The 13,827-nt window shown below is 47.5% G+C and overlaps 1 protein-coding gene across 1 annotated transcript in view; it reads right to left on the minus strand.

Annotated features, from left to right (window-relative positions):
* ITGA9 (integrin subunit alpha 9) overlaps positions 1 to 948 on the minus strand; it is a 237,380-nt gene extending 236,432 nt beyond the window's left edge. Inside the window, exon 1 of the mRNA XM_077302684.1 lies at positions 384 to 948. Coding sequence (XP_077158799.1) covers positions 384 to 562 — 179 coding nt within the window. The 5' untranslated portion in view covers positions 563 to 948. The remainder of the gene's footprint in view (positions 1 to 383) is intronic.
* Positions 949 to 13,827: the final 12,879 nt, after the last annotated feature.

Consider the following 13,827-nt stretch of genomic DNA (forward strand, 5'->3'; position numbering starts at 1 on the left):
CACACACACACACAAACACACATTGTCAAAGCCTCCTCCCTCGAGCAGGCAGCCCCGGCCACTTCAGGCACCCGAGCTGAAATCGAAGAGCGCCATGCCCGCAGGCCGCCCCTGAGAGGGCACCTCTGAGGATGTGCAGAGGGCACCTCTGTCCCGGCCGAGCGGAGAACGGGGCGAGGGGCGGGAGACCGACAAGTGTCCTGCCGGGAGGCGCCAGCCGCGCTCCCTCGCCCGGGACAAGTGTCCTCCCGGGACACGATCCGTGGTCCGCGCCGACGGGCAGGCAGGCAGGCAGCAAGAGACGAGGCTCTCCCCCCCCTCCCCCCCCCCCGTGCCGCGGCCGTCCCGCCGGAGGAGAGGCGCCGAGCCGCCGCCGGACTCACCACCGCGTGTCGTCGGCGTCGTGCTCCAGCACGGAGTAGCCGAAGAAGGAGCGGTTGGGGCCCTGGAAGACCAGCGGCTGCTCCGGGTCCAGGTTGTAGGCGCACGCCAGCGCCAGCGCCAGGCTCGCCGCCAGCACCTTGACGCCCCCCCGCCTGCCGTGCCCGGGACACGCCGCCATCCTCCGCCGAGGCCGGCCGGCCAGCCAAGCAGCGAGCGCCGCGCTCTCTCGCTCCTCACTCCGGCTCTCGGGCGCGCCGGCCGGGAAGCGCTCCAGCGCCGAGCCGAGGCGGGGAAGCTCCGCCGCAAACGCGCGGCGCCCGCGGGAGGCTGCGAACAAAGCGGTCCCCTCTCCGGAGGCGGCGGCGGCGGGCACTTCCCACGGGAGCAGCCGCGCTACTGCAACGGAACCGGAGCCGGCGGGCGGGCGGGCGGGACTTTCGGCGTCTTCTGCCCGGCCCCCCGGCCAGCCAGGGACTTTTGAGCGCCGCTCCACGCCAGCCCCCCGGCCGCCGCCGCCGCCGCAAGCCCTCCTCGCCCGGGACACCCGCCGCCCCCGAGGCCGAGCACGCAGCGCCCTCTAGCGCCTCCTCCCGCGAATTGGGGGCGGGAGATCCCCGGAGAAGCCTTTCGGAGGAGGCGGACCTGGAGGTAGGCTGCAGACCCCCCAGGGGGGGCGGCCGGAGGTCGCCTAGTGTTGCAACGGATCCCACGTGACAGAGAGCCGCTCACCTGGACGAAAGGATGGCCTTGGAAGGGGGACTCCGTAGCGTCACAGCCTTCCCCATCCCTCCCCCTCCTCAGGCTGCACTCTTCAAAATCTCCAGGGAGTTCTCAACGCGGAGCAAGTAGAGAGCCAGTTTGGTGTAGTGGTTAGGAGGGCCGACTTCTAATCTGGCAAGCCTGGTGTGATTTCCCACTCCCCCACATGCAGCCAGCTGGGTGACCTTGGGCTCACCACAAGACTGATAAAGCTGTTCTGACCGAGCAGCGATATCAGGGCTCTCTCTCAGCCTCACCCACCCCACAGGGTGTCTGTTGTGGATGAGAAGAAAGGGAAGGCGACTGTAAGCCGCTTTGAGCCTCCTTCAGGTAGAGAAAAGCGGCATATAGGAACCAACTCTTTTTCTTCTTCTTCTTCTTCTTCTTCTTCTAGATTTCCCCTTGTTCCAGCTGATTCTCAGATGATAGAGATTAGTTCTCCTGGAGAAAATGCCTGCTTAGAGAGTCAGCAGGGAGGGGTTCCTTTTGGCAGCAGAGGAGAACGATACTGGCTAGATATCAGGAGGGAAATGATTCACAGCCGGAGTCATTCAGCAGTGGAGTCAGCTGCCTAAGGAGGTGGGGAGCTCCCTGTCACTTTCAGCAGTGGCCGTACAGCTACTTAGCCTGGATGCTTTTAGACATTGAGCAGCAGGTTGGACTAGATTACCTGGGTGGCCCCTTCCCACTGTAGGATGCTATGAGTCTATTACAATCCTTCTGAGGCTCCCCCTCTTCTGTCTTCAAACCCCACCTTCCCTAGGCTGCACCCCCAAATTTCCAGGGATTTCCAGACTCAGAGCTAGAAACCCTAGAATCGAGGTGCATCAGGATCAGGTGGTAAGGTGCTCGCTTCAGTAGCACGTATTCTAAAACTGGAATGATACAGAGATTAGAATAAAGTTGCAAGCTCCTGAGGCAAATAAAGTAGATTAAGCTCTTTACACTACACATAGAATTATACCGGTCTAAGCCAGGAGGCTTAGGTGTAACTCTGTTTAGGATTACCTTACAGTTAAAAAATCGATATTACCGTGGACAATCCTGGCCAACATTTGCAAAAGCGCCAACTGGAGAGAGAGTTTACTTGAGCCGCATGTGGGCAGACGCCTGGTTTTCATGCATGAGGTTTATGCTAGCATGCATTTAATTCCAAATTAAAAACTTGAACTGCCTTAGGTTTCGGATTCCCAGTTCTGGATTGGGAAAGATCTGGACATTTGGGGTAGAGTCTGGGAAAAGTGGGGGAGGGATGACAATGGGGTATGATTTTTTAATTAATTTATTTATTACTATATTATGGGATTTCTGCACACATTGGATAATGTACTTTCAATGTGCTTTTGCAGCTGGATTTTCCTGTGCAGGGCAGGAAAATCTACTTTTAAAGTGCATTTAAAGTGCATTGCCTAACATGTCTGGTGGCAAATCCTAACCTTTGAAAAAAAAATCAGGCAGATGTTAATTGGAGCCACTGTGCAGCCCCCAGTGTGGTTTTAGTAATCAGTACTTCCTAGTAAACAGTACCTCTGCTTATTTTTGGAATTTATTTGCATTACTGCTGAATAGCTGTATATTTGCTTCCGTTTTTATTGGATAGAGATTCTGAGGGATGGTTTACCTTTCTGTTTGCATTATCTCTCAGCAAGGACTGTTCCCATAGCTGGCTGATTTCCTTTTAAATTATGCCTTTTCAGCACAATAATACTGTCAGGCTGGGTTCCTTGACTTCATCATTAAGGCATTTTATTGTTTAAATATAAAATAACAAGAATCTGGTACAATTGCCATCTCTTTCTCAACTCCCTGAGTTGCTGGAATGGACTGAACTCAAACTTTTTAAAGCCCCGGTTCTAGTTTTCTACTTTATTTTTACAGCCAGCCGTCACAAGCTTGGAATGACCCCAAACCATAATGAAAGAGCATCAAAAGGATCAAAACTTAGTCATAGGACAACTCTACATTTTTTATTAGTGAAATTAGCACCCTTGTTACAATTTTGTTGTGCTTGTAGACCTGCCGAGGACCGAGCTTGAGGTCCGAGGCAGGATTGTAATCCTAGGAACGTGATTGGCCAGCACATGGCTGTATCCTGTCTGCCAGATCCAGTCATTCAAAATGAAACTGACCAATAGTGTGCACCAGTGGGAAGATCTTTTCTTCTGTATTTGTGTATAAGTTTGGGTTTTGGTGGGTTTCCTTCAGTTCAGTATTGCCTCTCATACCATTGTGCTGGGGTTACAATAAAGAACTGAAATTAACTCCCAGTGTCCTGGTCTCTGAACCTACAGATCCAACCGATTTCACACTTAAAAAAACAAAACAAAAATACATTCTGGACCATCAGTCCTCCAGTTGAGATATGGAGATGACCCAGAATTACAACTTCTTTCCAGACAACATTTCTCCTGTATTATACATGCAAACCTTGTACAGTTTTGTGGTGTATTATCTAATTTTGTGGCCCAGTTGTTTTTATTACATTGTATGTGGTACAAATATGATCCCCCCTCCCACTTCCCTCCCTCGGAGGCAATATTTTCCTTCCTTTTCTCTTTCTGTTCACTGAATGAGCCACCCTAGCAATTATGTTCTTCCTTCCTGAAGAACTCTGGCTGTCCTACCCATAACAATACAATATCTTAACTGTCGGCTCAGCCCAGGAACCTGAGGGAAGGATTGGGAGCCCCTTAAAATTAAACAGCACTCAAGGCCTTTTGAAATTCCAAATTAACAAAATATTTTATTCAACATAGAGAGGCAAGGTTAGATGAAGTCAGGGGTAAATGAAAAAATCTGCTCTGTTATGCATGTGCCTGAATTAGCAATGCAAAGAGAATTTCCCACAAAAGATTCAGTAACTCTGCTATCATTCTGGTTTCCAAATAATCTCATTCAGAAGGAAAGTCAATGTGAAGCAATGAGATGAATGCTTCAGGTAACAGGCAATTCATTAATAACCGTCACAAAGATGCTGCGTCCAGAGCTCCACGGTTTCCAATTAAATCCCAAAACACTGACTGATGCTGAAAAAGCTTTCCAATCAAATGAAAGAAAATGGGACCTGACAAATACACACACACAACTGCATCCTGCGGGGAGATATCTCCACAACTTCCTAGTATAAAGAAGCCAAAGGTTGACCATGGTGGGTGATGGGTCAAAACCTCTGCCAACTGCACAAAATTCTCCCTAAACTATTGTTCCTAGGTGGGCAATGATCCATCCTATTTCCTGTGGTCGCTTCTCCTCTCAGTCGTTAAACCTTTTTGAATTATTAAAACTTTGCAACTATAGCACAATTCAGAAGTCATTCTATCGGAGTCACAGTGCTAGTCTGTTGCAGCCATATTAATAATTGAGGCTTCTTCTAGACTAGCGATCCCCAACCTGTGGGCCTCGGACCACATGTGGTCCTTCGACTAATTGGAGGTGGGCCGCGAGGGACGCCTTCTCTCCCCCCCCCCGGCCTTTTTCTTCACCCCCCCCCCGCCCTTTACAACACCCTTCATTGTTGTGGCGTATCTGTATCTTATTTTGAAGGGATGTTTAAACATTACCATAGCGATCAGAGAGCGCTAGGGCAGTGGTTGAGAGTAGAGGAGTAAACTACCCCCCCCCCACCGGGCCTCAGTAAAAGGCGTTGAGTGGTCCCCGGTGAGAGGTCCTCGGCGTTGAGTGGTCCCCGGTGATAAAAAGGTTGGGGACCACTGTTCTAGACTAAAAAATGTAGGTTTTGAAAGCATTGCAAGACTCCTGTTTAAAATTCGCAATTTAAAAAATCAACCTAGAAATCATCTTGAAAACATATAAAAGGCATAATTGTTAAAAGCCACACGCACGTTCACGTAACTACAAGCCTTCCAAGAGTAGAATGCTTCGTTAACTGTTCAAATGGAACGAGATGCGGCAAATTAAGACCAACCAAGTATTATTCAAGCTGTGAGCATTCATGTGCAGGCACACTTCCTCAGGCAATGGAACAGGGATCATAAGAGTACAGACATAAGGATAGAGTAAATTAGTAGTAAATTTACACACCTTGAATGAAACTGTGTTGGCGCCTTTGGACTCACACTTTGTCTTGCTACTTCAGACCAATATGGCTACCCACCTGAACCTGTTCAAATGGAGTCCTTCCCATGTATTGCTCATCTGTAGTGTCCTCAAATTAGAACATTTGTTGCATTTGCTGCCCCTTAAACAAATATCGTAAAACTCTAATATTGCCCATTGCCACGATGTTTCCAATGTCTGTTTTGTGGTGGAAGCGAACAGTACATTTAATAAGAGTAGCTGGTTCATTGTACTACAGTTGCCGTGTGTGAATAAAAAGGACGTGATGACAAGACAATCCACTTTAGGACTGTAACTCTTGAATGTTAAGCCAAGGTCAGTGTGGTATAGAGCAGGGTTGGTCAACCTGTGGTCCTCCAGATGTCCATGGACTACAATTCCCATGAGCCCCTGCCAGCATTTGCTGGCAGGGGCTCATGGGAATTGTAGTCCATGAACATCTGGAGGACCACAGGTTGACTACCCCTGGTATAGGGAAACGCACACTCATGAAGCTACCATATCCTGAATTGGACCTCTTGGTCCCTCAAGAACAGTATTGCCTACTCAAAAGGGCAGCTGCTCTCCAGGGTCCTATGCAAAGGTCACATCAGCTACCACCTAAACCTTTTTGACTGCAGATCCCAGGGATTGAAACTGGGACCTTTTGTAGGAGTAGATGCTCTCCAACTGAGCCATAGGCCTTCCCCAAGAAAGAGGGTCTTAATAGCCAGAGGCAGAAACATACAAACGCACAAATCTGAACCAGACTACTGGTCCATCAGGGTAAATATTATCTACTCAGGCCTGCAGTGGGCCCCAAGGGTCAGGCAGAGATCTTCACACCACCTGATCCTTTTGACAAGAGATGCAAGGGATTGAACCTTGGACCTTCTGTATTCCAAGCAGATGCTCAACTTCTGAGCCACAGCCCCACTCTAGGACTAAGCCTGGGGGAAACAGTGCTGAAACTCAACTCACTGACCAACCTTTGACCAGCCACTGTCTCTCAGTCTAACATCCCTACATCGGAGTTGAAAGAAGGGAAAACTGTGTACATTGCTCTGAGCTCATGGAAGAATAACAATGTGAAGATGGACCTGGGATGGACCACCCCTCTGTCTCTCTGCTAGTTGTACTGCAGACCCTTTTGAAGTAAGTTCACTTCCAAAACTTGTGGTTTTCTGCTCTAAGTTCAATTCCAGGTTAAAGATAAATTTTAAAACCAGAACAGGAGGAAATCATTTAAGTATGCCCTTTCTTCCTCTAATCTTTTCAATAATGTCTAGTGCTTACTTAAGCAGCATTTTACTAAGTTCCATCACAAAAATCAATCACACCTCAAGTATCCAAGATTCTTTTCTAAAGTACCCTACTTAAGGATGTTCAGGTCTGTTGAAGGATTACCACTCTTCAAATATCTCTAAGACAGGCTTATGAAATGCAAAGATCTCCAGGCCTGAAGGTCGTATAATGTACCTTATGATTTATTGCATACATATATTTATTATAATGATTTCCTGAACATGCACAGCTGTCTACTGTCTTTCCTTACCATCCAGCAGAGCAGAAACCCAGGAAGAAGGGGGATCTGTGGACAGATAGATACGGAATTGTAAGCACTTGTACAGACACTAAGGTTGCCAGCTCCAGATTTGGGGGTGGTGTTGGGCTGCCAGCCAGTGTCTGGCAACTGTCAGAAGTCTGGAGAGTGGGATCATGAGGGGGGGGGGGTCACAACACCATGGCATTAGATTGCTTTAGGAGATGTCACTTTGCCCTAGGAATTGCCAGATACTTGACTTTCCAGCAATCTGTAGAGAGGACTGACATCATTTCCATGTTTTCCTTGGAGGTGACGTAATGGTGTCACGTCAATAGTAAATTTTTTCTCCCACCTGCCATTGGAGTGGCTGTGAGGAAACAGGAACTGGGGGGGGGTGGAAGATCTCCTGCCCACAGTAGCTAAAGGCCATCCCCAGGAAGACATCAGGGAGGGTGGCATTTGGGAAAGGGAGAGTCCTCAGCATTATATGACGCCATAGAGTCCACCCTCTAAAGCAGCCATTTTCTTCTTTGGTAATCTGAAGATTTGCTGCCATTCCAGGAGACTTCCAGGCTACCTCTGGGACAGACACAGGGTTTTACAACACTCCCTTCCCCTGATTGCCTCTCAGTTGTGGCACTCAGGAAGCCTGTGGGCCCTTTCCCTTCCCAACTATTGTCTGCTTGTGGCCAACAGGAAGTAGATGAGGTCAGCCCTTTTCTGCTCAGGGCGGGTAAGCAAGAACTGTGAAGCATCTTGGCGGATTCATCACAAAAGCACACCGGATGCACACCAGGATTTCTCTTGCGTTTGTGCTCCTCTGTCTGTTCCTCATCATTGTTCCTTTATTCCGCATGTCCTTTTAAAGTTTGCCCACCCTTTCAGTTCTACCAGGATGCCCGAACAGCTCTATCAGAGCTTTGGCGAGCCCAAGGTCACCCAGCTGGCTGCATGTGGGGGACCACAGATTCAAACCCAGCTCGCCAGATTAGGAGTCCATACTCCTAACCACTACACCAAGCTGACTCTCTAAAACCCAGACTAAAAACTATTTTCAGTAGGAATGGATCACTTGAAACACCGGCCTTAATAGAGTTCCAATCACCAATGTATGAATGGGCTGCTCACAGATCTAGGAGCCACTACTGTTAGGCAAGCAGCTCGTTCTCCCACCAGTTCGACCACAAGAATGACTTCGGACTTCACCAGGAGCTGTGGCTTCTCACCTAACGCTTGCCCAGGTGATGTTCAAGACCAGCTCCGTTTCTGGGGCCAGCTCCCACTGGTGAAGAAGAACAGTGCTCTGCAATGTCCCCAGACTTAGAATCATAGAGTTGGAAGGGGCCATACAGGCCATCTAGTCCAACCCCCTGCTCAACGCAGGATCAGCCCAAAGCATCCTAAAGCATCCAAGAAAAGTGTGCATCCAACCTTTGCTTGAAGACTGCCAGTGAGGGGGAGCTCACCACCTCCTTAGGCAGCCTATTCCACTGCTGAACTACTCTGACTGTGAAAATTTTTTTCTTGATATATAGCCTAGGACTTTTCCTTCAGTCCAAGGTAGTGTCAGCACAGACTAACCTAAAGCTATGCCATTCATACTCGTTTCCATGTCTCCTTGCAGCTTTGTCATGAATGGTGCAGAAGCCGCCTTGGCTGCAGGGTTGATAATGTTGCCTGACTTAAGCTCATTCACACTTGTCCATCCAGGGGATTTTCTGCCGTGTCAAGCACAATCCCATTCAAAGAGCAGCGTGCCCTACCCACTGCTCCTCGGAAAATCCCATTAGCGACTTAAGGTGCACCAATTCATGTAATCTGCCAGAGCCTCGGTTTCTCCCAGCTCACTCTCCTGTCCTAATGTGATTAGCCAGATACTCTGGCGATGGTGCTTTGTATCTGGATGGCTTGTCAAAAGGCTCCCTCCACAGCTCAGCTTCCAAGCACTCGAGCCCGGAATTTGTCCGACATCTGTTTGCGATTAGCTAGCCGTCCAGTGTTTATTATTGCATATGTTAACTATCGTGCCCTGCTTGTGTGAAAAGTTCAGGTGAACAATAATGCATTTGTCACATTAGAAAGGGACACAAAACATCTCGTTTTCATGCCCAAAAGGACATCTTCAGGTTGAGGGGCACGCATGTCAACCGCAGGGTGAATGGGATGACTGGGAAAGAGATGCATCTGCTGCAGCTTTTTGGAAATCTTCAAGAGTGGTCCTGACCCACATGTTTCCTGCGTTTGGGGTTCTGTCATTCTCCCACGACCTCAGCCTGCAGGACTCCTTCTGCGGGTCTTGAAGACGAACAGGGAATGGCCTGGTGAAGAGAAAAGAGTGGTAGAGTTTAACTCCAAAAATCTATACGCAATTTATAATTCATGGATGTTTTTCTACCTTCCTCCTCTAACATCCCCCACCCTGCTCTCTAAAACAGGGATTCCAAACAAGGGGTCCATAAATCCCTGGGAGTCTGTAGGAGCTCCAGAGGGAGGCCCCATCCCTTCCCCTCCTTCCTTAATGGACTTGGCCACAAGCTAGGGAACTGGCCACTTTCACTTGGAGGGCTCAGTGAGTAGGCCATGGGTATAAAAATCAAAGGGGGGAGAGTAGGTTGTGACATGGCATGGGGGCCCAGGCTGTCTTCTTAGCTCCTGCCCTTCTTTCTAGCCCTACATGAGGCAGAGCCATTGTAGTAGTAAAGGTGGGAGCCCGGAATGCGAGGTCACAGGGTGCAGGTGGTTATGTCACTTCTGGGGGTATGGCAGGGAGATGCAACCAGCTGACATCACTTCCAGGGGTCCTCAAAACCTGAAAATTGATTCCAGGGGCTCCTTCATGGTCAAAAATACACATGGCCCTCAAGAGTGATCCCGTATGAGGCGAGTACAACAAAATGTTTGTTTACTTCATTTACACCAAGCCTGTCTCTCCAATGAAGACCCAAAGTGACTTACATTGTTTTGATCGCCTTTTTTATACTCACAGCAGCCCCTTGGTCCTTTGACTCCCATCTGCTAACTAAGCATCTTTCAGAGTCCTTGGATCCAATTACATAGCAGCATTCAAACATGATGAGAACCTGTGGTTTGAATCAACTATGGTCGTAGGATTATCTGAACATGGTCCACTCCACTCACTGTAGGAGGGCATCGACCCAACATCTAGCATAATGATATGTAATTGGGTTATTTGCTTAGCTGTGGTTTCACATGATGTATACCTGCTAACTGCTAAGGTTGTTCCTCTGTACTGCCCTTGCTTCCAAGTAGTCTGGGCTAGGAGCTCGGCTCCTGTGGGCAGGTAGAAGAAAGAACAAAGAAGATTAAGCCAGTATTTGTTGAAGGGAACCAACATTTGAACAAGCTGACACAAGGCAGCCACAGGCAAAATAAACCACGTTTTTGTATGTGTTATGTTTGAACTGATCCCATGTGTGAGCTTCACTGGGCCCCATCTCATTGTATGTGCCTATTATCTCTGCACAGCACCGAGAATGGCCATGGCATGCCTAGAGTAGGGGCTGTAGAGTAGATTACAGAGTAGATTACAGCCAGTGTGGTTAAGAAGGCGGCTTCTAATCTGGTGAGCCAGGTTTGATTCCCTGCTTCTCCACATACAGCCAGCAGGGTGACCTTGGGCTCGTCACATCCCTGATAGAGCTGTTCTGATTGAGTGGTAATACCAGGGCTCTCTCAGCCTCACCTCCCTCACAAGGGGTCTGTTGGACTAGATGGCCTGTATGGCCCCTTCCAACTCTATGATTCTATGATCCTTCAGGCACTGAAAAGTGAGCTTCTTGTGGGAAGCATGAAACTGGGATCTGTTGAAAGATGGAGTCTAAGTGGTGACAAAGGAGGAGATCAAGCCAGCATCAGAAGGGTAGAATGCATTGAAGGGATGAGATGTGGCATGGATGTGGACAGTAACAAAGAGCCAGTCCATAAACTTACAGAAGGGAGGGACACAAGATGAGCTTAGTAGACCCTGAATCAACTGGAAGAGAGGTCATCAGAACAGAGGAGGTGGTTACAATAGTCTAAATGGGAGACGACATAAACCAGAAACTTTACGATGTAGACAAGTGAATCACATCACTACTACTTGCCGTTGATTAATCATGTGATAATCCCGGAGTAACTCCATGCATGAGGTTCAACAACTTCACTGGGACCTATCCTTCTCCTTGGATCTGGCGACAACAATCTCTGTGGCCTGCGGGAGATTATCCTTGCTTTGGGCAGACTTCCTCAGTACAAACATTACAGTAAAGCAAAGTGTATCAAAGCTCCTGGCTAGTTCATGGCAAAACAACAAGCAAGTTCAGAAATTCTCACCTTGTCAAGCCTAATCCTTCTTCTTTTCTGTAGCACTCCATTAATATCGCCCCGAGGGGCCGTCTGAACAGTTATCAAGATCCAACAATAGTAATATATGTAGATCTGCTATTTTTAGTCAACATTTAAAACTTGGCCAAAACAAATAGCCTGTTTCGGTTTTCATCCTGTCAGCAATGCTCCTTCCATCCTGTCAGCAAAGAAATCCTTCCACTAGAGTGAAACATTGCCTGGTGGTTTTCAGTTAATGCTATTCTTTTTATTTGCTTCCTTTACTACAATAATTACGTACACTAAGTGGATATAATTATGGGAGATAGGATGCCAATCCTATTGGGGTTTTTTTTGAGGGGGAGTAGTTGGTAAAATAAATACAAATTCACTGATATTATGGAGGCCAAGAAAGGAATTCAAAAGGTGAAAATATTAAAAGTGAAATTCCAGATGTATTTAAAATATAGACCAACAAGTACGGAAGCCATAAGAACTTGTGGGTGTCAGAATCACATGATTGCTGCCATGATATTTGTGAACCAAAGCATAACCATCTTGGATTTTGTATAACCAGCTCGTCTGCTTTGGCCTTCTGTTAGCTGTCTTTCTGAAAAGCTTTGTAATTCTTTGCAACATTACCAGACAGTCTTATCTGTGTAAGTGGCTGTAGCTAGTGGAACCAAGGTCGAGGAGGTTTGGGTTATCGTCCTGGCTGTTTTCCCAGATGGCACCTGGACTTGGGAGGGGGCACCCTCTCTGGGAGTGAGAACATCTTTGAGCAGGAAACTTTGGGGTAAAAGTACTGCATTTTGAAAGTACAAGCCAGTTTCGGCTTTGAACGTCTAAGGTATTGATCTGCTTGGAAAATAAACGCTTTCTACTAAAGAAGTAGTTGTTGCCAGTCTGTCAACCTAACAGTGGGGAAAGGGAATTTCCTCCACTGTGTTTCTCCTTTCTTCCCCTTCCCATCATTTTCCCTGCCTCCCTCCATTCCCATTTATTCCCCCCCCCCCGCTGCCATTATCTCTCATCTTCCTGCCTGACAACTCCTCCCCCCATCTTCTTCTTAAGTTTAAGATCAAAACTTCCAGATCAAAATCTCACCAGCCACTTTAAGATTGTCTAAGCAATCACAGATATCATCAGCGCTAATGCTGGTGGTAGGCCACACAATCCAAAATGACTGCCAAGATCTTAAGAGGTAGCCATTCAAGATCTCAGCATTTTGTTTTATTGACATCTAGATAGTTTATAAATTTAAGCTTTTCCTGCAAACTTAGGGGTTCCTTCAGATTTGCAGAAACAGCTGCCTTTGCTGAGTAGTCCCAATGTGTAACATTTTTGATCCACAGAATGGGATCATGTAGATAAAATTTATCCTACTTCTTCCAGAGTGATGAAGTCAAAGTCTCAAGAGAAAGAGGCGTGAGACGATTCCTGCACCCAATCTGTTGGTCAGGTAACTCACTTGTTGAAGGCCTATTTTTAGATTAAGTATACTGTGTGAGTCCCCTCCCCCCCCCAAATTGACAGGATATCTTGGAGAGCTGAAGAACAAACCCATTATTAATGCATCTACTGGCTTCATTGCTTGGATTATACAGTGGTTCATTTACAAAACATTAAAATTATTTTAAAAATTACAATTATACAAAACATTAAAATTATTTTGCAATAGCTTCTTTGAGGTCCCCCATTGAGGGTCCTGGGAGACTGAAGTGTTCTTATGCAGGTTTCTCAGTTTTGCGATCCTTGATGTCAGACTTGTGTCCATTGATCCTTTGGCGTAGGATTTGAACCAGTTGCCCTATGTAGAGAATTGAAAGGCATTGTTGGCATTTAATACAATAAGATGAGCCTGAGATGGACTGTTGCCGCACTAGGGCTATCATTCAGATTTGCATATTTAAAAGGTTGTTTTCTGTCCATTTCTGCACTGAAATTTGACTCTTTGGGTGCAGACCTGAATTGCCCCCTCACTTGCCCTGCAGCAAAGGAGTCTCTAGAAAACTGGGGACTAGCCGGGTCAAATTAATAGAATTATATATGCCCTATATCCCCCGCAGGGTTTTACGCTCTGTGGGGGCTAACCTACTGGTCGTTCCCGGCCCCAAGGAAGCCCGCCTGGCCTCAACTAGGGCCAGGGCCTTTTCGGTCCTGGCCCCAACCTGGTGGAATGAGCTCCCGGAAGAGCTGAGGGCCCTGCGGGAATTACCAGCATTCCGCAGGGCCTGTACGACGGAGCTCTTCCGCCAGGCTTATAACTGAGGCCAGGCGGAAAGAAGATCAGCCCCCCCCTCACAAACTGGCGGTAGAGAGCGTCACCCCCCGCCGTAGATGAGGATGCGGAGAGCACATGAGTAGATTACGCCATCGCTGTTACAATTACTGTAAATCATTGGTTTTTATTGTCATTTTATGGTTTTAGGGGACGGGGTTATGTAAGCCGCCTCGAGCCTTCGGGGGGAGGCGGGGTATAAATATAAATATAATAATAATAATAATAATAATAATAATAATAATAATAATAATAATAATAATAATAATAATAATAATAATAGAGTTGGAAGGGACCTCCATGATCATCTAGTCCAACCCCCTGCACAATGCAGGAACTCACAAAATACACATTTGAGGCTGCCAAATGTGGAAATGCTGGCAATTGGGTTTTTTTTTTTTCATGTGCCTTGACTACTGGGCAGTACATATTTCATAGCACAGCAAGAATACACTCACAGGCACACAGACACACA

This window comes from Paroedura picta, chromosome 11 (assembly GCF_049243985.1).
Source record: "Paroedura picta isolate Pp20150507F chromosome 11, Ppicta_v3.0, whole genome shotgun sequence".
Taxonomy (NCBI): domain Eukaryota; kingdom Metazoa; phylum Chordata; class Lepidosauria; order Squamata; family Gekkonidae; genus Paroedura; species Paroedura picta.